The 21,941-nt window shown below is 36.8% G+C and overlaps 1 protein-coding gene across 1 annotated transcript in view; it reads left to right on the top strand.

Annotated features, from left to right (window-relative positions):
• Positions 1–3,210: 3,210 nt before the first annotated feature.
• The window catches only part of SMARCA5 (SWI/SNF related, matrix associated, actin dependent regulator of chromatin, subfamily a, member 5), a 39,079-nt gene continuing 20,348 nt past the window's right edge, over positions 3,211–21,941 (top strand). Inside the window, exons 1-9 of the mRNA XM_058721279.1 lie at positions 3,211–3,834; positions 7,512–7,586; positions 11,579–11,745; positions 14,973–15,073; positions 16,573–16,673; positions 17,412–17,591; positions 18,719–18,874; positions 18,969–19,100; positions 20,837–20,905. Of these exons, the coding sequence (XP_058577262.1) occupies positions 3,658–3,834; positions 7,512–7,586; positions 11,579–11,745; positions 14,973–15,073; positions 16,573–16,673; positions 17,412–17,591; positions 18,719–18,874; positions 18,969–19,100; positions 20,837–20,905 (1,158 nt within the window). The 5' untranslated portion in view covers positions 3,211–3,657. The remainder of the gene's footprint in view (positions 3,835–7,511; positions 7,587–11,578; positions 11,746–14,972; positions 15,074–16,572; positions 16,674–17,411; positions 17,592–18,718; positions 18,875–18,968; positions 19,101–20,836; positions 20,906–21,941) is intronic.

Here is a 21,941-nt window from a genome sequence, read left to right as displayed (position 1 = left end):
AAGAGAGGCTCAGCATTCCTACTTTGTCCTTGATAAATGTAACTCCTTTCTGTTATCATTCAAGGCCAAAATGTTGAGTCCTGGCTCTTGAGAATCTTTTGTCCTCTGGCAACATCTCTTTGTTCTATTCTCCAGCACAGAGCATGCTGTTCGGGTACACTAAATCTAACAGAGGAAATTTTAGGTGTAAACAATATATATTTGCATATTTGAGATAGAACACTGACATGTTTTCACATTATGACATTCTATTTCTGGGAACATGGTTAAAGCAGCATTTTTTTTTCTGGAATTTTCTTGACATGATTCATCTTCCCTTCCTCTTATTAAAAAAAATTAGATTACCATCCCTCCAACTGGACTGATGCTTTGGCTTATGATTCTTCAGGATTTGAATACCTAACACTTGAACACAGAGCTCACTCCATGTCAGGCACTGTATTAAACACATTACACACACTATCTCTTTAATTTTATGATGTCATTGCAAGAATATTACCCCAATATAAAGTTGAGATAATAATAAAAGATGAGAAGACTGATTTCAAAGAAGTTGAAAGATAACTTGCGGGCATTCATGCTGCTACTAAGTTCTTGAGCCTGCATTGGAATCTATGTTGGCCTGACTCCCCAGTTACCTTCCTACCACTATACTAATCCATGTTATACTATCAGTTCCAGAACTGGCTATTACTTTAACCTACTAGTCTTTGAAGAAAAATAGGTCTTTGTGATTTGGCCACCAGATAAGTACTATATGCCTAACTTAGCTAATGTCCCTATAGCTCAGTGTCCAGGCATCCTGTGTTTTCTGCAGCTTCTCTCTCCTCTTTCTCTCTGCTTCTAGATCCTGCTCAAAATTTCTCTGTCCCTAATGTTAGATTAGTGGATTTAAACGTTCTGTCTTCTCTTCCTTCTTTCTTCTAAGTATCTTTCCTCTACAATTCTTAAGATTCTTATATAGCTTTCATATGTTCATATGAGAAACTCACAGTATAAATCCACATGTTAAAATACAATTGTCATTTTAAAGGAAATTTTGTTTATTGCTTTTCTTGCTATTTACTGCTTTCCTTAAACAGTTGTCTGGCTTAGGAACCTCCCATTTATATACTTCAGTATATAATTTTTAGAGTTTTCAAACCAGGACCCAAGATAGTTACCATCACTATAGAGTAGAGAAATATACTGAATACTAAACAAATGTTATATTCTTCCTACTTAACAATACTAAATAAATTTTTGTCAATAACTACTTGTTGCATGTCTATATATGTCAGGTACCACCCTAAACACTACTACCTTTTACTCTTCCACCCAAATCTTTTTAGGTAAAAGAACATTTTAAAAAATTAAAAAAAAAATTATTGTAGCGAGAGAGCAAGGGTGCACAACCAGGGGAAAGGAGCAAAGGGACAGAGAGAGACAGAGAGAGAGAGGAGAGAGAGAGAGAGAGAGAGAGAGGGAGGGAGAGGGAGAGAGAGAGAGAATCTTAAGCAGGTTCCTGACTTGGGGCTCAATCCCATGACTCTGGGATCATGACCTGAGCTGAGATCAAGAGTTGGATGCTCAGGGTGCCTGGGTGGCTCAGTCGGTTAAGCGGCTGACTTAGGCTCAGGTCATGATCTCGAGGTCTGTGAGTTCGAGCCCCGTGTCGGGCTCTGTGCTGACAGCACAGAGCCTGGAGCCTGTTTCAATTCTGTGTCTCCCTCTCTCTGACCCTCCCCCGTTCATGCTCTGTCTCTCTCTGTGTCAAAAATAAATAAACGTTAAAAAAAAAAATTAAAAAAAAAAAAGAGTTGGATGCTCAACTGCCTGAGCCACCTAGGCACCCCAAAGAACATTTTTTAATATTAAAAATAAGTTTTCTCAGTATAATAATATAGAAACCCATTTTAGAAAAATAAAAAATACAAAGAAGACTTAGGAAATATACACCAGCAATACTTTCAATACTTTTATGTATATCCTTCCAATTTTTATCTATATTTTTGAACTGTTAAATTTTTTTCAATTAACACCATGTAATAAACATTTTCTATGTTTATCATTGCTAAAAGATTAATTTTGTGGGTGTACAGCATAGTTTTAAAAACAGTTCAATGTTGAATTCAGCCTATTGCTAGCTTTATGTAATTATATGTGAAGACTATGTTGAATGTCATTGCAGGTATTTCTGTCATATATCCTTAGGCAGTTTTTCACAGTCTTAGAAATAGCATTTCTAAGGGACTGGTGGACATTTTCTAGATCTCAAAGAATTATCATTTAGTTAAAAGTTTGTAGTCTTTGCGTTCTAAGGAGGTCCTTCGTGTGTGGAATTTAACATAATTAACCAGTTAGCTGAAACCTTAATTCTTGAAAAGCATGTCTCCTCCATTCACTGATGGAATACTTGACAGGGGGATGCAAAAATGAATAAAACCTTGTGCAGTGCAAGTAATAATTTACTGTAATATGCATATTTGTTATCAAATAGAATACAATGTGCTTAAAATCTGTACTGGATGGATGCACTAAGACCCTTAGGCTGTGTTGAGAGCCTAAGGTAGTGTACAAAACAGTGGTTACTTGCAACATTTCTTAATGAGAAAAGAATGTATTTTTTATTAAGTATTTGGTGGTTGAGGAACAATACAACCCACCACCTCTTCCTTGATTACTGTTTCTCACTCAGAAGGCAGCGTGCACAGTTTGCTTACTTTTAGCATGTAAATTTGGAGGCAATGTACCGAAGTAGAAGAAATTTAGAAATGACTGATACAGCTAACATGGGAAGACAAAAAAAAAAAAAAAAAATCACACTAACGGACAATCTTCCTGAGAAAACAAACAAGATGTCACTTGGGATAACCATAACGTCAACACTACAGTGTCATGCCATAAGCGGAGGCGGTACAAGTGTTAAAGTCAGCACAGGCCTCCACGTTTCAACAGACGCCGCAAAACCTGGGCAAGTTTTCAGGGGGTGACACCGACCCCCGGCCAGGCCCAGAAGACAGGGCAGATGAGGACAGCCGTTAGGAACTGCGTTCGCGTCACGCCAGGGAACCGACGCACAAAGCTACGTCCCCAAGCTCTCCCTCGGGGCCCCGCCCACTCCTCGTCCTAGAGCCCGCGGGGGCCCAGAGAGGGCGTGGCCAAGGGTGAGGAGAGGAGACCGCGCAAGCGCACTCAGAACCGAGTCAATTAGCCAACTATTAATCTCGCGAGGGTTGAAAGTCGGTGGCGTAGGTAGTTGTCCTGGATGCTGGCGAGATAGATGATTTCTACCAGAGGAAGAAAAGGAGGCGGCGAAGCTAGTTCCTCGCGTCGGTCTCTTTCGCTTTCCTTTCCCCTTACCCAACCCTCCGCCCTCCCGTAAATTAACCCGCCTTCCCTGACCTCGGTGACCCAGGTGGCCCCGCCCACTCTCGTCGACGTGATTCCCGCCGTGAGGTAAGCGCCGGTCGAATCCCGAGCCCCGCGGAAGAGGAGGAAGACGAGACAGGGAGGCTGCTGGGCAGGGCTTAGGCTCTTAGCTGAGCCGCGGCGCAGGGGCGCATTCGGGTGGTCCTCTCGCACTTCCGTCAGCTCGTTGCGACGTAGCCACCCAGGCCTAGGCCTCCTCATCTCTGCCGGGCCTCTGGCAGCAGCGGGTGACGCAGACGGAACATCATGTCGTCCGCGGCCGAGCCTCCGCCACCCCCGCCTCCCGAGAGCGCGCCTTCCAAGCCAGCAGCCTCGGCCGCCGGCAGCGTGAGCAACAGCAGCAACAAAGGCGGCCCCGAGGGTGTCGCGGCCCAGGCGGCTCCCTCTGCGGCCAGCTCCGGCCCCGCGGACTCCGAGATGGAGGTGAGGGTGGCTTGTGGCGCGGGGAGAGCGTGCAGGGGGGCGAGGAGCTGGTTCCCTCGCCCAGATTTTAGTGCTCAGACGCAGAGCAGTACTCCACCCCTTCGGCACTCAAACTCGGCCTCAGACCCTTTGGAACCGGAATGATTCTTTCACCCTTGCGCCCTTGTGCTTATAACCTACCCACGCCGACTCCTATGGATTTCTGGCATTTCACATTTACATTACTTGTCTCTTTAGCGAACCTTGCCAAATCCTCGAACCCTTTTATTAAACAGATGTTAGTGATTACTGAGGCAGAGAGGGATTTACCCGTTTTTGGTTTTTTGGGTTGTTGTTTTTTGTTTTTTTTTCCGGTGGACTCCCATAATTCCCTGGCCCATCCGATTCTTGGTTTTAGTTTCCACTAAACTTGCGGGATGGGCGAGGGAGATGCCCCTTAGTAGTCAGGGAAGGATGCACCGGGTGGGGAAGGCATTTAAAAGCTGCGCATCCGAGGATTCAGGCCTCCTTTTCTTAATCCCAGTCCTTGTGGGGGCGGTATCTGTTCTGGGCAGAAACAATGGCTAGAGCTGGATGGCCGAGTGCGCAGTGGGGATAAGCGGGGCGCAGCTGCTCCTGTGAAGGGAACGGAGGCTCCTCCCAAGCACTGTTCCTTTGGGAGAGAAGCGACCGAGGTAGCAGCAGCCGTCGTGGACGCCCATTTAATTTTGAGTCGGGGGATGGATGGGAGGATGGATGAATTGATGAATCTGGGGCGGTTAGCTTTCAGTCCAGCGCAATTCCTCTTTTGAGGCCTTGGCCTTTTTTATTCACTTATTTTTTAATTTTTTGAACATTGGTACCGCTCGCTGCCGAGCCTGCTTTAAGGACTGGGGTTGGCCAGGGTATGGTGACAGTGCTGCGGGGGTGGAAAGTTTGGGGAGTTGCCAGGCGGGTCTCTTGGGTATGCTCCAAGACTGTGCGATGTCTGGGAACAAAGTGATTGCTTGCTCCTTCCAAATTTTGTTCCTGGCTTTCGATCGGTTTTGAGATATTTTAAAGTCGTAGCCCAAAGATTTCTGGGATTTTTCCATCCTTAAGATACAAGGGGTGAAGGTAATACCAATCTAAAAAAAATGATCTTTTATGCAGTATTAACAAATCAGTAAATGGAAGTGCAGTTTACCATTGAAGCGGTTTTGGCACAGCAGAGTTCTATTTGGGCACCCAAGGTCTAATCTAGAGTGAAGTAACATGTTAATAGTTTATGAGCGAACTTTTAGTGGTGAGGGTAGGTTTTGGTGCAATAGAACATTGATATCCTGTACTTTCAAGTGATTTTAGATCTGTTTCAAATTCCTCACTAGTGTTGACTTACTTTTCTTACTTAAGGTTTAAAGTGGTTCTTCGGATTACTAGGGCTGTTTAACTTGGATTCCAGCTCCATGGTGTGGGGGTTTGAAGATCCGTCACACTGAAAAGCAGTTGTGTGTAAATGGACAATTCTCTGCACAGTGCTGTCCATAGTTTCTATAAGCTTCTCAAAAGAGTCTCCATTCAAATTTTGGAATAACAACCAATGTCTCACTAGAGATGTTATTTAAATATCAGAAAGATTAATAAAGCCTAATTTGGCTTTTATTTGCTGTTTTTAAACTAAAATGGAATTTAAGTATGGACATTCGTGTTTGATAACCAGTACCAAATGAAGTCCAGGGTATTTTTATTTGCTCTATGAGGAAATTAGTCTTCTGATAAGTAGAACCTGTGGTAGAACCCAGGTCTGGCTCTGAAACTGATCCATTTCCCACATATTTTACTCTCATTTTTTTTCAAGAAGGATGTTTGACAATTTCATTTCTTGAAGAATGACAGTTATTTTAACCTTCTCAGTACAGGAACATCAGTAATTTCATCTTTCATAAGTTTCTTCAGTGACTAATTTTAGCCTGGATTTTTTTTTTCTCTGCATGTTATAGTGTGATTAAAAAAATTTTTTAAGTAAATGTACTTTCAGTCTTTTCTGAACTGAATTTGGAAGTCATTGAGGTTCCCTGGTAAAAAACAGATTTGAGCAAAAATATGTAATATATTTGGCAGTCTTACATGCCTTTTTCTTGTTTGAAAGTAGAATTTAAGGTGGGTGTTTTTCAAAATTAGAAAACAAATGAAATCTTGCATTCACGAATTTTTTTTTTTTTTTTTTTAATTTTTTTAATGTTTATTTTTGAGAGGGGGGTGCATGAGCAGGGGAGGGGCAGAGAGAGAGGGAGACACAGAATCGGAAACAGGCTCCAGGCTCCGAGCCATCAGCCCAGAGCCTGACGCGGGGCTCGAACTCACGGACCGCGAGATCGTGGCCTGGCTGAAGTCGGACGCTCAACCGACTGCGCCACCCAGGCGCCCCATTCACGAATTTTTTTTGACAAGGCTGATCTTCCCAGAAATGTTAGCTTTCACATGTATTCAGTAAAGTTTTCATTTTTGCTTGGATACTGATAAGTCAAGGGAGTAATTCCAGTTTTTGTTTATTATGATGTTTTTGGCATTGTAGATTAAGCCTATCTTTGCCTTTTTTCGCTATTGACTAGACTGATTGATAGATAGGTACACTAAATGCCGACAGACTAGGCAGATAGACACACTGTGTATGTGTGTCATGTGACCTCAAGAGTCTTGGAGTCCAAATCCCTTTTTTTTCTTTTTTTTTTTTTTTTTTAACTATGGAAGAAATAATGACTACTGTTGGAAACCACATTTTATTTTTTTAGGGTGTATTTGGCCTTTCATGACATCCAATACTATTTTGTGAAGTAGGCTTACAGGTGGCTTTATCCTTTTTACTTGTGGAAACCAGAGATTTGTGATGAGCTTAAGTTACGGTTACACAGGTACCTAAAACTCTTAGCAATGAAGTTAGACTAGAATTTAGGTCATTTGACCTCTTTACTACTCTACCATCTCCAGCCCTCCCAATTTTTTAATCACAGGTAGCTTTATTATAATACATAGTACCAAGCCCAGATTTGTACATTTTTAATGAAAATTATTCTTTTACCAACTATTCTTAGTTGCTGTTTTGATAGGTGAGTGGAACTTTGCAGTATAGTTGTTGCTGTTTTTTGTTTGTGGCATTTTGAATGTCAGGGTGAATAAATTCACAAGATAGGATATTTACTACCAATTTAGGAATCAGATTGTTAGAGTATTTGATTTAGGATGCATGAAATTTTTTTATATTTTTCCAGAAGATGGAAATCAGCATGACTAATGATGCTGTATTTCAAGTTTATAGTTACATACAAGCAAGGTAGATACTGCAGTTTTATAATTAAAAAGGAACATGATTTCTTCATAGTATATACTATTTAATTTGGTTTCATAATTATTGAGTAAAAAAATAGACAGATTTGTTGAAAGTTACTCTTTTATTCTAGGATGATGTAGATAATAGTCTTGTGTTGTATAAATCTTGGCCAGTAGCCATGTAGTTTACATATTTGGGTTAAATAGGTTGTTTTCATCATGGCGTTTAATTTCATCAAGATATCCTGTCAGGTTAGGTAACAGCCATTTGAGTATCTAGCAAGTTTGCAGTAGAAATGTATTACTTAGAATGTGTTTTCAGCAGAAATTAGTTTAATAATGATGTGTTGACTATTTTTGAAGAACAATCCATGATTTTTCTTTCCTACCAGGAAGTATTTGATGATGCATCTCCTGGAAAGCAAAAAGAAATCCAAGAACCAGATCCCACTTACGAAGAAAAAATGGTATGCTCTAGGTATATGAATAGAGTCTATAATTACTTAAATTAAGTAACTGAATGGACCAAATTTCTGCATTTAATTTTTATAGTTGAGGTACAGATATTCAATTGAAGTGTGTGTAACATAGGATACTGTAACTTTTGTTGTTTGCATACGTAAAGTACTTCTATACAAATATAGAAGTACTACATAAACGCACAAAATAATATCATATACATATTTGGGTTATTTTATCTCCCTTTATTTTATGATTTAGTATCAGAGAGTGGGGAGAGTAAAAGACCAGAGAAGTAGTTATTCAAGATGTGTGTATTCTGCATCTATTTACCATTGTACTCTAACATTTCTTCTTGAATAGTTCGATCCTTGTCATTGGTTTTTTCTTTTCTTTTCTTTTCTTTTCTTTTCTTTTCTTTTCTTTTCTTTTCTTTTCTTTTCTTTTCTTTTTTAAGGTTTTATATCTAGGTAATCTCTGCGTCCAATGTGGGGCTTGAACTCACAACCCCAAGATCAGGTGTCAAATGCTGTATTAACTGAGCCAGTCAGGTGACCTCATCATTGGTTTTCTTTAAACTGAATTCTTCTCGGGGCGCCTGGGTGGCACAGTCGGTTAAGCGTCCGACTTCAGCCAGGTCACGATCTCGCGGTCCGTGAGTTCGGGCCCCGCATCAGGCTCTGGGCTGATGGCTCGGAGCCTGGAGCCTGTTTCTGATTCTGTGTCTCCCTCTCTCTCTGCCCCTCCCCCGTTCATGCTCTGTCTCTCTCTGTCCCAAAAATAAATAAAAAACGTTGAAAAAAAAAAATTAAAAAACAAAACAAAACTGAATTCTTCTCAATATTTACCTCTAGCCCAGATGCTTCCAGCCATTGTATTTTCATTTTTTGTTGGACATTTAAGTCCCTTTGGTAACTGTTACTTAGGAATATCCAAAATTGAATTTATTCTGTGCCTCACACATATACTTAGTGTTACCTCAATCAGTGACAGTTCCTCTTAATATATACCCAAGCTGTCTATAGCAGTACTTCATAATTTTAATAATCTTGCAAGTTAAACATCATAAATACTTCTCTTTTTCCCTTATTGCCCTAATTCATTTTTCTTCTGTTGCATGGGTTATTTCGTTGGCTTCTGTATTTGCTTCCTTTCTCATGATCGGGCCTCTTCCAGATCTCTTCATACATTTTTCCAAATTTTTCAGTCTCCTAATCATTTCCTTTTTCAACATCATGGTCTTGACTAACATTTTCTTTTTTTAATCAAGCTCCCCTGTCATCTGCTAGCTCCTAACTATAGGTAAGTAAGTCTCAGTATCCACGCTTTATTCTTGAACCAAGGATACTGAATACTACTTGAGAAAACTGAATAATAGTGCTGATTGGTACCAGAATAAATTTATGGTTTTTACTCTCAGGCTTTCGGTATTTATTGCTCAACAATCCCATTTAGCCATTTTAAAACTTTACTTACTATTCTGGTTAAACTTTCTATTCCATTTCTGCCACAGCCTTATTTTCAGTCTTCCTCCACAAAGAATTACAGGCTTTTCTTCAGTTTATTTCCTCTTTCCAAACATGTATGGCCTCTGCTACCCTGTGTCATTTCCTTTTGTTTCAGAGAGATAAACTGGTTTAAAGCTATTGATTTTAATCATCCATTTGATTTTATGATTCATGTCCTTCAGGTTCCTAATCTTACTCTATTTTTACTTTTTAAGGATCTGTTTTTTCCCTTTAAGATCTCACATCATTTTATGTTAATATTTTCATTCCCAACCAAGGTCTTTGCCTGTTTTTCCCTCAATGTTTGCCATAATTATTCTGTAAATGCTGTTCTGAACTCCTCCTTGGTTCTTTGCAACTAGTTTATAATCCTACTACCACTTGAATGAATGAGTAGTGAGAATTTTGAAGTCGTTGATCATGTGTAGAACTATGGTGAAGTCTGTACTTAATTCCTTAAGGCTGTAGTTTCAAAACTTGATCATGCAGATCAAGTTTTGGATATTTTTGCTCTGATGGGTTGTGAAGCACTTTGAAAATCTTAAGACATCTAGAGCCATTAAAGGTTTTTGAGCATTAGAGATATGCGATAAGATCTAAGAATGGGGGTGGAGGGGACCCTCTTCTCTGTTGAAACATCATGTCTTAGGACTTTTCTGGTCATCCCCATTAAAATTTTAGTGCCATTCCCAGTTCCTTTTATCCTGCTTTATTTTCCAAGCATTTACCTTCTGACCATCTTAAATTATGCCTTATGTTTATTTTTGATACTGGAATTTGATGAACAAGTGTGCCTTTTCTGGCAGATACACAAAAGTAGTTGCTGAATTGAAAAGCTATTTAAGGAGATAATGTTGACTGAAAACTTTGGAAGAAGTGAAGAATACTTAGTGATTTTTAAATACTGCAGAATAGCACTTCCCTTAAAATGTCTAGCTCTGACCTATCTGAATTAATTTCCATAGCTTAATTTATCTTGATTCCAAATATAATTACAATAAGTAAATAGATTTTTTTCAGCCCCAACATCTACTAGTTGCTTGCCTTTTTTATTATATACATATAAAGAAATGAAATACTGTAAAATACGTATATTATCAGTACTTTAAAATAATTTTTAATTTTCATAGGGTACCTGGGTGGCTCCGTCAGTTAAACATCTGACTCTTGATTTCGGCTCAGGTCATGATCTCATGGTTTGTGAGATCGAACCCCACGTTGGGCTCTAGGCTGACAGTGCAGAGTCTGGTGGGGATTCTCGGTCTCCTCTATCTCTCTCTGTCCCCTCCCCCCTTGCATGCTCTCTTGTGCATGCTCTCTCTCTCTCTCTCTCTCTCTCAAAGTAAGTAAGCTTAAAATTATAAAATAGTTTGTAATTTTCAAAAACAAAAAACTGAAGCTTGTCTTCTATAGGAAATTATCATGGAGAGAAGTATGCTGATTTCAGTGATCTTAAGTTTTTTTGGTTGAAATTCTTCCATTCTCTTAGTGTGGTAATAGAGAGGATTTCAAATGGCAGGTGTTAGAAATCAAAGGAAGAAATAGTATTAATAACTGCATTGGGTTAATGAGTATTTCATGAACTTAATAGTTTTTGTTTTAAAGTAAGCTCTGTGCCCAGCCAGCATAGGGCTCGAACTCATGACCCTGAGATTAAGAGTCTCGTGCTCTACTGACTGAGCCACTTTCTTTCTTTCTTTGTTTTTTAATGTTTTATTTATTTTTGAGAGAGAGACAGAGCATGGATGGAGGAGGGGCAGAGAGAGAAGGAGACACAGAATCGGAAGCAGGCTCCAGACTCTGAGCTGTCAGCACAGAGCCCGACGTGGGCTCGAACTCACGAACCGTGAGATTATGACCTGAGTCGAAGTCAGGTGCTCAACCGACTGAGCCACCCAAGCGCCCCTGGTCAGGAGCACCTTAATAGATGTATTTCAACCTGATGCCTTTTTAAAATTTGGCACAGCTTAACTGATGAATGACCAACACATTTTTTTCCATTTCTGAATAAATTCACTTCTTTAAAAACTGTTTTAATTTTTTAATGTTTTTTGGTCAACCAAATTGCTGTATAATTGACACACAACAGTTTTAATTTTAAGTTAATGAGGTTTGGCAAATTTATGCAATTAGTTAGCCACCTTATAGTCTTGATGTAGGACATTTTTATTATCCCGCCCAAAATGAGCTCTTGTCCTTATCCCCTTGAACACTCCAGATGAGCTTTCTATCTCTAGCTATAATTTCGTGTAAGTAAAGTCATAGTACACAGTCTGTGTTTGTCTTCTTTCACTTAGTATAATGGTTTTTTATGTGTGTGTGTGTATATATATATATATATATAAGGTATAATGCTTTTGAAACTCATCTATGTTGTTGCATGTCTCAGTAGTTCCTTTTTGCTGAGTTTATTGTATAGGGGAATGTTGAAGCTTTGATTTCTGAAGTTGTATTAATATTCTGATAAAATGTGTCTTAAAAACTTTTTGCAGCAAACCGACCGAGCAAATAGATTTGAGTATTTATTAAAGCAGACAGAACTGTTTGCACATTTCATTCAGCCTGCTGCTCAGAAGACTCCAACCTCACCTTTGAAGATGAAACCAGGGCGCCCACGAATAAAAAAGGATGAGAAACAAAACTTGCTATCAGTTGGCGAGTGAGTAATAGTTTGTATTTCATAGTTGAAACAAACTTATTTTTGATAATCTTTATTAGAAACATTAAAATTACTTCATTAAGAATTTACTTCATTAAGAAAATTGTTTTAGGGCTGTTACTTATTTGGCCCCAGTTGTTGGCTTGATAAGATGTAGCCATACGTGTATAAATAATTAAGAATAATGCATAATGTCTTAGCTGTTACAGCATTATACTGTTTATGGAATTCAGATGTCATCCATTCCTTGGAGAGAAAACAAATGCAGAGTGTAAGCAACCTGTTTAACATCCCTTAGAAGTAATTAGAATAGTCCAAGCTTGACTTTCGGTCTGATTTGGGATAGGCCCTAGTCATAATCCTCAAACATGCATCAAGTGGATTGCTTTTGTCTGAAGTCTGTGCTTGTGTATGGAATATAGTGATGATTTATAACACAGCAGTTTGTTTAAAATTTTTTATTATACTTAGTTGTCCTGTAAATGAAAGTGCCAGATTGTATCCTGCTCTTAGGTGGTTGTTTACAATGTGTAAAATACCTCTTAACATGTTTGGTTTATAAATACTGCCTTGGAATTTTTGTGCTGGTTGGATAATTAGGATGTTTAATTAGTAATAACTAATAGATTTAATATTAATAGATTTAGGGCAATCTCAGTTCTCTGGAATGACCATGTAATTCCCAAGGTGAAAAATGAAAAATAATCAGTAAATACACTTAAAAGAGGAAATTACAAACTCACCAGTAACGTTAAGTTTACCACACAATTTACAGAAACACGGAAGTGTGAGCTATATCTTGAAGGGATTATGGTCAAAAAGCATAAGCATAATACCTTAATCTTACTTGGATATTCCAGTCATCTAATCTATCTTCTTACCCATTGTGTGTAATCAGAGTGCTTTTGTTTTAATACTTACGAAACTTTATAAGAGACCCTTGTACTTCAGGTGTATTTAAATTGTTCTGACTTGAGAAGTTTCAGCTATTTAAATAGCATCAGATGTCGTGCTCTGGAAATGTGAACTACTATAATGGGTATTTTATAGTGTAGTTAATATGTCATGGAAAGAAACACTTTCAAACACTTATCCTTTTGAAAATTTTATATATTAAGATTATATAACATAAAGGTATTCTATAGTAAATATATAATATATTGTTTAGCTTGGTCTTACTAGTGTTACTGGGGACAAGGAGTCTTAGCACATTTCTTCTTTAACCTTTAGACCATCTTAAATGGAAATTTAGCTTATGTGAACTAATTAGGGTGATGGTACTGTCCTTAAGTATAAGGATGTGTGTGTGTATATTTATTTATTTTAATCCATCATCCACAGTTATGTTCAGTTAACCTTCAATTTGAAGTAATAAGCACATTCCAGCCTTTATCTTCAGTTTTATGACCATAATAATCAATCATCTTAATAATAGCCCGTGAGGAGATTTTATTTAAAAAAAAAAAAAAATAAGAAAGGAAAGTTAAAGTTCTTTCCTAGTTGGAAGTGCCTGGATGGCTCAGTCAGTTAAGCATCTGACTCTTGATTTTGGCTCACGTCGTGATCTTACGAACCAGTTCCTGAGATCGATGCAGTGCCCTGTGTTGACAGCAGAGCCTGCTTGGGATTCTCTCTCTCTCGCTCTCTCTGCCCCTCCCCTTTCTCTCTCTCAAAATAAATAAATGTTTAAAAAAAAAAGTTCTTTCCTAGTTTAGAGAATAAATTGGAATTGAGGGTAGATCTTTGTATTAAGATTTATAGGGCTAAAAGGAGGAGAAGTATGAAAAATAACTAAGACATTCTACTTTGAAGCACATGAAACAAGAATATTCTTGCATATATTTACTGCGTTGGTCTGAGTTTCTGAAGAATTCTTCTGAGAAGGCTAATTATCCTCTTTCAAGCATGTAGTTTTGGTACAGATCAAACTAGCACTTAGATTTAGAAGTTACAAGAGTGCATAATCTACTGTTTTCTAACTTAAATGAAAATATTTGTTGGAAGTATGAAGGTTCAAAATTGGAAGCTTCAGAATTGGAGAATTGAAGTACTTCTAACCTGAGCCCTTTAGAGATTAAGAAATTTGGCAATATTAAAACTGCAGAAAATTCGTTTTTAAGGGGCTGTATCCAGTTCTCTTGGGATGTAGAATCTGGGCATTTGTAATAGGCTTTGAGTAGTTCTGATGAAATCTTGGATGAAGAGTCATTGCTTAAGCACTAAATTTCTGTTCTGCATATTCTGCAGCTTTTGCTGAAAGTTGTAGATTTAAGTATATTTATTTTTAATAGCATAGTTGACATACAATGTTACATTACTTTCAGGTGTGCAACAGTGATTCCACAACTCTATACATTATGCTATATTATTATCACAGTGAAAGTCACAGTTATATTTTTAATTTTTATTTTTGAGTATAGTTGACATACAGTTGACATTAGTTTTGGGTGTACAGCTTAATGATTGGACAGATTTATACATTATGCTGTGTTCCCCATAAGTATAGTTACCATCGGTTCCATTGCATCACTGTTATAATATTATTGATTGTGTTCCTGTGCTCTGCTTTTTCTTTCTGTGACCTACTCACAGCATAACTGGAGGCCTATATGTCTCTCCCATTCACCCATTTTGTCCAGTGCCCCACCCTTTTTTCCTCTGGCAACTCAGTTCTCTGTATTTACAGTTCTGATTTTGCTTTTTGTTTGTTTATTTCTTATTTATTTTTTTAGGTTTCATTTATGAGTGAAGTCATATGGTATTTGTCTTTCTCAGTCTTATTTCACTTAACATAATACTCTCTAGGTCCAACCATATTGTCTCAGATGGCACAATCTTATCCTTTTGAAAGTTGTAGTTTTTAAAATGTGATTTCTGGAGCTTTTTTTTTTTTTTTTCTTTTTCCTGGTGGAAATACTTTAAAATATAACTTCAAATTACAAATTATGAAATTTTTCTGACTGCGTAGTTCCTTGAAATGAGATTATCACATTACTTCAGGTGTTACACTGTTGTAATAATTGCATTATATATATTTTAGAAAGCCATGTAAAATATTTCAGGTTTAAATTTACTAATATCTATTGTTCCACTTTTCTGGTCTTAATGTAAATGCCTCTTAAAAATTATTGTGGAATCTTGGTCAGCCACTTGACTATTATGTTGAAATAGTAGCTGGTAGTTAAAACTAAAGTGCTAATCAGTTGATTTTATCATGAACTTGACAGCTACCGACATCGTAGAACTGAGCAAGAGGAGGATGAAGAACTATTAACCGAAAGCTCTAAAGCAACCAACGTTTGCACTAGATTTGAAGACTCTCCATCATGTATGTTATACACATTTATAACTACTTGATTTTTTCCAGAATCCCCTTTGAAACATTCTTTGATTAATGTTTTGGATTTGTTTTGACTGTAATTTATAAAGGGAATTTTTAGTAATCTTTTGAAATTTATTGAACATGAAATAAATTTCAGATTTTTTTTGGATGGGAGTGGTAGCATATTAATAGCGATGCTGTATTTCAAAGGGGCATAAAATGCCATTGTGTTTGTTGTTGCCTGAATGTATGTGTAAAACTAGGAATGGATTTTGCCTTGTTTTTGCCCCAGATAAGAAAACTTAATGTGTAAAGAAAAGCACTTCATGAACACTTTGGTTAACTGATCTCAGGATTTTGTATTAAGTTAGTTTTAAATTTTTTTCTGAAACATTTGTTTTTTAATGGTTTTCCTAAAGAAAACCTGGTTAACCAGATGTAAGTTTTACATATATATAATTTTGTCTGGTGGCATGTTTGTCTTTACTGAAGCCTGATAGTTTTTTGGGTTTTTTTGTTTTTTTTCCTGATCTCCTTTCTCTTACTACTGGATAACTTGTTTGTGTGGTCATAATGGTTGTTAACCAACAGCAAAACTTTATAAAGGTCACTATAGGACCTACAGTTTGGACTTGTTATTTAAATTAACTGTAATTTTAACTCTTAGCAAGTTGAACTTCAGACAAGACAGGATCTGGTTAGAAATTCAGTGATCTGTTTAAAGTATGTATTTTCAGGGGTTTTTTTGGGCTCTGGAATACCCAGTTTCCATTTCTTTTCATGAAGTTAGAAAATAGAGCCAGGTGTTTCGTCCAAAGGGAGAAGGAAATTTGAATTATTTGGGTTGTTTCTTTCTCACATTTCTACGTTGTAGCTAGTTTTCCCAGAAAGCAGTGGTTTTTGAAAGACGATAGGGTATAGATGTGCATATTTTTTAAAAAATCTGGTGATTATGATGTATATACTTAGTAATTTTTCTGGGGTGGGAAATGTGTAGTATTCCCCAGAAGAGATATTGTCTCTTTTGAGCCTGTTAAAAAAGTAACTTATAAAAGGTAAAGGAAAAACAATTTCTGTATATCTTGTCTTATTTCCCCTTTGTTAGGAGGAAAACTAAATCCCCAGAGAATGTCTATGGGTTTTCATGGAAGGTGAAAACACTTGGTTTAAAAACATTTGTGATAACATTAAAAAAAGGATATAAAGAGCAAAGAGAGTCTCTAGTACCAATATATATTGGTAACGTAAGAACTGAGTGATTGGGGTAGGTAATCTGATGCTTTACAGTCACGTTTTTTGCACTTGGTTATTCTCCTTATCCGTCCGCTCCTTCTCGGCTCCAGATCACAGTGGTTGTTTCTAATGACTTGCAAATTGAAGACAGGACAGTCACAGAGTAAACCTGTGCAAGTCCAAGTTAAACCCAAGTATCAGATGAAAGGGACAGCCTTTCTTTATTTCTTGTGTCTTTAAAACGTGCATTGTGTTTTCTTTCTTATTCTCAGATGTAAAATGGGGTAAACTGAGAGATTATCAGGTCCGAGGATTGAATTGGCTCATTTCTTTGTATGAGAATGGCATCAATGGTATCCTTGCAGATGAAATGGTATGTGTTTCATAGTTTTTTAGAAGGCCATATTTTTGTAATTGAAAATCCTTTGTACCATGAAATTTATACAAGTTAAGACAGTAGAACATAATTTTTGTTGATTACAATCTAGAACTGTTAGCAAACTAAACTCTGTCAGACTTGCTTTAGTTGCAGAAGCAGAATCTATACTTCATTTGTGAGAAATTATTATTTATAAAAGTGTAATAAATTTAAAAGTAATACATTTTGAGAAACATGTTTTTGACAGACTTTTATAATAAAATGTTTTGGCTGTTTCCCTCCACTTCTGTAAAACACAAGTGAGGTTCATTGATTTCTCATCAATGAATATTTTCTCAATGTGGCAGCTTGTGTAATTCTGTCTCAAAACATTTACCTCATTTACTACTTATTAGTTATGTATTGAAACGTTTCAAAATTTCTATACAGCGATAGTGCTAAAACGCTTAATTGCATGGAGTCAAAAGAAATGGGTCTTACTTCTAGCCCTGCTATGCGACTTTGGGAAAGTCACTTAAACTTCTGGGCCTTATGGGCATGGTAGTAGTACCTCCTTATAGACCTCTGAAGATTAAAAAACAATACTGCTGAACTTGACACATACCATGTGCTTGCAATTTGTTAGTTATTGCAAACACAGCTTTGCTTTTGAATATTTTTGTATGTCAGGAAATACAAATATGGATGTCTACTTTGTTTTTGTTTTTCATTGCTTTGTGGTTACTCTTTCAGGGCTTGGGAAAGACTCTTCAAACAATTTCTCTTCTTGGGTACATGAAACACTATAGAAACATTCCTGGTCCTCATATGGTTTTGGTTCCTAAGTCTACATTACACAACTGGATGAGTGAATTCAAGAGATGGGTACCAACACTTAGATCTGTTTGCTTGATAGGAGATAAAGAACAAAGAGTAAGCTTTTCATGTTCCTTTACATTTTTGATATTAAAACAATTTCAGTTTAGGTTTAGGGGAGGGGGGTAACTAGAAGAGGATAAAAGAGAAGGAGTCCAATAGTAAACTTGGGTCTTCACAAATATTCATAATTTACAGATGTCATATTATCTTGGTGGTCAAGAATCCTACTGGGGAAAAGGAGTTGTAGACTGTATGATGCCATATGAATATAGTTTCTTTTATTTTGAGATTGGTTGTATAAAATCAAAGGGCATGTTCTCATTCTAGAAGCAAAATCCTTGTTTAAAGAAGTTTTGAGTTTGAGAAGTGGTTGGAAATTTGAGGAGCCAGATTTTGTTTAGATTGATATGCATAATGGTAATTAATAGTCACGGTATTTTTTAAAGATGGATTGAGCCAATCACAGTATTTTGATTAGCTGGTGTGGTATTTATTGAAATAAGTTAAAATGTTGGTTAGTTGAAATTTTTTGGAAGGAAATAATGATACTTTTGAGAATATAAAGTTCAGATTTTAAAGTGTACTATGTTAAAAGTAAATGTACTTAATTTTGTTTCCTCTTCATTTAGCAATCAGTGATGATTCTAGATTTCTTTTTCTCCTTGTATAAATACTTTGGGTATTTTAAGTTACCAAATTGCTTTTTATGTTTTGGAGCCCAATTTAAACCACTTCTTGCTTTACTTTCTTGTAAAATAAGACTTACAATAGCAAAGCCTTAATAGATTGTAAATATGAAAGGAGTGAAAATGGTTACTGCAAACCATCCTTGAGTCTTCACTTTATGGCACAAACCGTACACTCCTTTGCCTAAACCTGTCTCTCCTAAGAATTTTAGCACCTGTTGGAAATGAAAAAAGACATTTAAGAGTTACTTAGTTTATTGAATTTTGCACTTATCAATTTGTCAATTATTTTACTAAATGGCTCTGACACTTAAAAATGATTAGTGAAAATGATTAATGAAGTTAGTTTGAGCCATTTCTGGATGCTTGCATACTATAGGTAACAATCTCTTTTTAATATTTCTACCCTCTTTTATGTATTAGATTACTTGTCATCAATAAATTTAATGTATAGTTTATTTCTGCCTGATGTAATTTTTTTCTCTTGCTGCACAGGCTGCTTTTGTCAGAGATGTTTTATTACCAGGAGAATGGGATGTATGTGTAACATCTTATGAAATGCTTATAAAAGAGAAGTCTGTTTTCAAAAAATTTAATTGGAGATACTTAGTTATAGATGAAGCTCACAGGATCAAAAATGAAAAATCCAAGGTAATTTAGTATTTGGAAATGAAAATCATTTGTACCTTCATTTAGAATTTGATCAATATGTAGAATCTTCTAATGATGAATTTGGTTCTTTTAGTTGTCAGAAATAGTGAGGGAATTCAAGACTACAAATCGACTATTATTAACTGGAACACCTCTTCAAAACAACTTGCACGAGCTCTGGTCACTTCTTAATTTTTTGTTGCCAGATGTCTTTAATTCAGCAGACGTAAGTATGTCTTACCGTTTGGTTGGAATGGTAGTGTTTTTGTTTAGTGCTATACATTTTTATAATAAAATTGACCTTTCAGCCCTGCTTGAGATAATTGTTAATTTTTCATCTTTTATATGGCCTGGTATAACCTACCAAATTTTTTCTATGCCTCCTGAGAGTTACTTGTTTGTGTCTTTGGGTTTCTTTTTTTTTTTTTTTTTAACTTCTTTTTTTAAAGTTTATTTATTTTTGAGGGAGGGAGGGAGAGAGAGAGAACACGAGCTGGGGAAGGGCAGAGGGAGAGAGGGAGACACAGAATCTGGAACAGACTCCAGGCTCCCAACTGTCAGCACAGAGCCCTACGTGGGGCTCAAACACACAAACAGTGACATCATGACTTGAGCCGAAGTCTCATGCTCAACCAACTGAGCCACCCAGACAAATATCATTTTACAAACCTTTGTTTTCCCCCTCTGGAATATCATAGATTCATATACCAAACAGGTAGTCACTGCCTGAATTTCAGCGGCTGTCGGTGGACTGCCTGTGTTCTTAAGTACTGCTCAGGTTATACCCCAGTTGAATTTGTGAGCTTCACATTGCTTGTGTTTTAAGTCCCATAAATGTACTCTTCCCAAGATTGTCTTCAAATTCGGTAAAACCTGTCTAGCCATCTTTTTTTATGGTCTGACAAACATTGAACCTAAACGTTACCTTTTAATAGATTATTTGCACTCATAAAAATGGTTAGGTACTCAAACTGTTGGCTGTACCTAAGAATATAATATGTATATTGAAAGTCTATGCCGTTTGTAATTTCATTGTTTTGCTGAACCAGAGTTCATTTGTTCATTTTTTAACTTTGTTTCCATGGCTGGAGAGAGCAAGAGATACAGAGCAGAGATACAGAGATACAGAGAGCGTGCGCGCTAGTGTGTGCGTGCGTGCGTGCGTGCGTGCGTGTGTGGCTTTGAAGAACTCAAGTTCCAAAAGGGGTAATTTTGGATTGTTGTGTTAAGGATCATTTTAAAAGAATAGAGAAATTTGTGTTCTTGGAAGACATTTAACTCAGAAAAATACTTTAGTTCTGCTTTTATGTATTTAGACGCTTTTGTTTGAGATCATTTCTTTTTCTTAGTGCATTGATACTTTGTTTAGCAATAAGTTAAAGTTTTCTTGTAGTTAACACCGTTAATTCTAAGATTATGCTTACTAACAGAGCACAAATATATACCAGATATGCTAAAGAGGTAAGAATATGGAAATGTTACCCTTTTTCAGATCCTACCCAAATACTAATGAAATGTTGGTAATTTAAATTAATTTAGTTAAAATTGACTATTGCTCTGCAAACTTTGTGTTTGAGTAGTCTGAGTAGCCTTAGAGAACAAACTAAAGTGATTTTAATTTTTAAGCTTTTCTAAAGAAAGATATTTTTCAAGAATATTAATTCTCTAATTCTACAGAATTTCTCTTCCAACTATTGTTTTTTTCATTGTGAAACTTGTCATCTTTGTTTTTGAGAAAATTGTTTAGGAAGTAATCTGATTCTCAAAGTAGTTCTAAAATTAATTGCTAACAGTGACACGTGAAATGTATGGGATTGAACCAAATGGTTTTTTGCAATCTACAACTCAAATACTCAACTAATTCTAGAAATCATTGTTATCTCTAGCATAAATAGTTTATTTGTAGTTAATACTGGTAGTTAATATTTCTGATCTTAATATATTTTTGGTTTGTTAATCTAGGACTTTGATTCATGGTTTGATACAAACAATTGCCTTGGGGATCAAAAGCTAGTTGAGAGGCTTCATATGGTAAGTATTTTGGAATAAGGTTAAATAAAGCATATTTCTAATGGGAAACATGAGTAGAGAGGTTTAAATTAGTGGATTATTTTTCTGTTAACAAACAAAACATAGTGACCAGAATCAGATTTATTTGTTTTTATTTTTATTTTTTTTTAAGTTTATTTCTTTATTTTTGAGAGAGAAAGAGACACCCAGTGGGGCTAGGGCAGAGAGAGAGGGAGAGAGAAAGAATCTCAAGCAGGCTCTGCACCCACAGCACAGAGCCCAGTGCGGGCTCAATCTCACAAATCGTGAGATCATGACCTGAGCTGAAATCAAGAGTTGGTTGCTTAACCAGGTGAGCCGCCCAGGTGCACTACAGAATCAGATCTGTTTGAATCCTATCACTTAACCATTTGATCTTACAGTAAGGGGGAGCAGGGTGAGGTATGGTGCTTTTAATGTTAGAACCTAGGATGAAATCCTAATTTAATAAATGCAAAAGTAATCTGAATTTAAGACATGTGGTTCTCAAAGGTAAAGGGGGTCAGTCTTTTGTTTTTAAATCCATTGACTGTATAAGCAACTGCTAATAGTGCATTGTGAGCAGAGTTGGTAATTTTTTGTTTTGATATGTAGCTTTGTTCCTTCTTCATGAAGGTTCACAAGTGAAAGTTGGTAGGTGATTTCTCAAATAGAACCAAATTCAAATAGAATTTCTCAAATAGAGCAGAATAAAGCCAGACCTTGTAAACATGGCATACAAGGCCTTTCATGACCTAACTCATGGGTTCTCAACTCATATTGACATTTTGGTCTAGATAGTTTTAGGTGGTTTTCCTGTTTAACAGCAATTTTGACACTTCCACCCACTATATGCCAATAGCATGTCCCTATTTGTGACAACCAAACGTGTTGCTGGGCATTGTAGGTGCCCCCTGGCGGGGTGTGGGCAGCTCTCCTCCCCAACCCCCATGATTTAACTTTTCTGACATTCTCTAACTTCTGTTACACTTCTTACATCAATTTAATTTGTTAAAATTCCTGACCCCACTGTCAATTT

The sequence above is a fragment of the Neofelis nebulosa genome, chromosome 3, assembly GCF_028018385.1.
Source record: "Neofelis nebulosa isolate mNeoNeb1 chromosome 3, mNeoNeb1.pri, whole genome shotgun sequence".
Taxonomy (NCBI): Eukaryota; Metazoa; Chordata; class Mammalia; order Carnivora; family Felidae; genus Neofelis; species Neofelis nebulosa.
The sequence above is the reverse complement of the archived record's forward strand: the minus strand, read 5'-3'. Positions and strand labels throughout refer to the sequence as shown.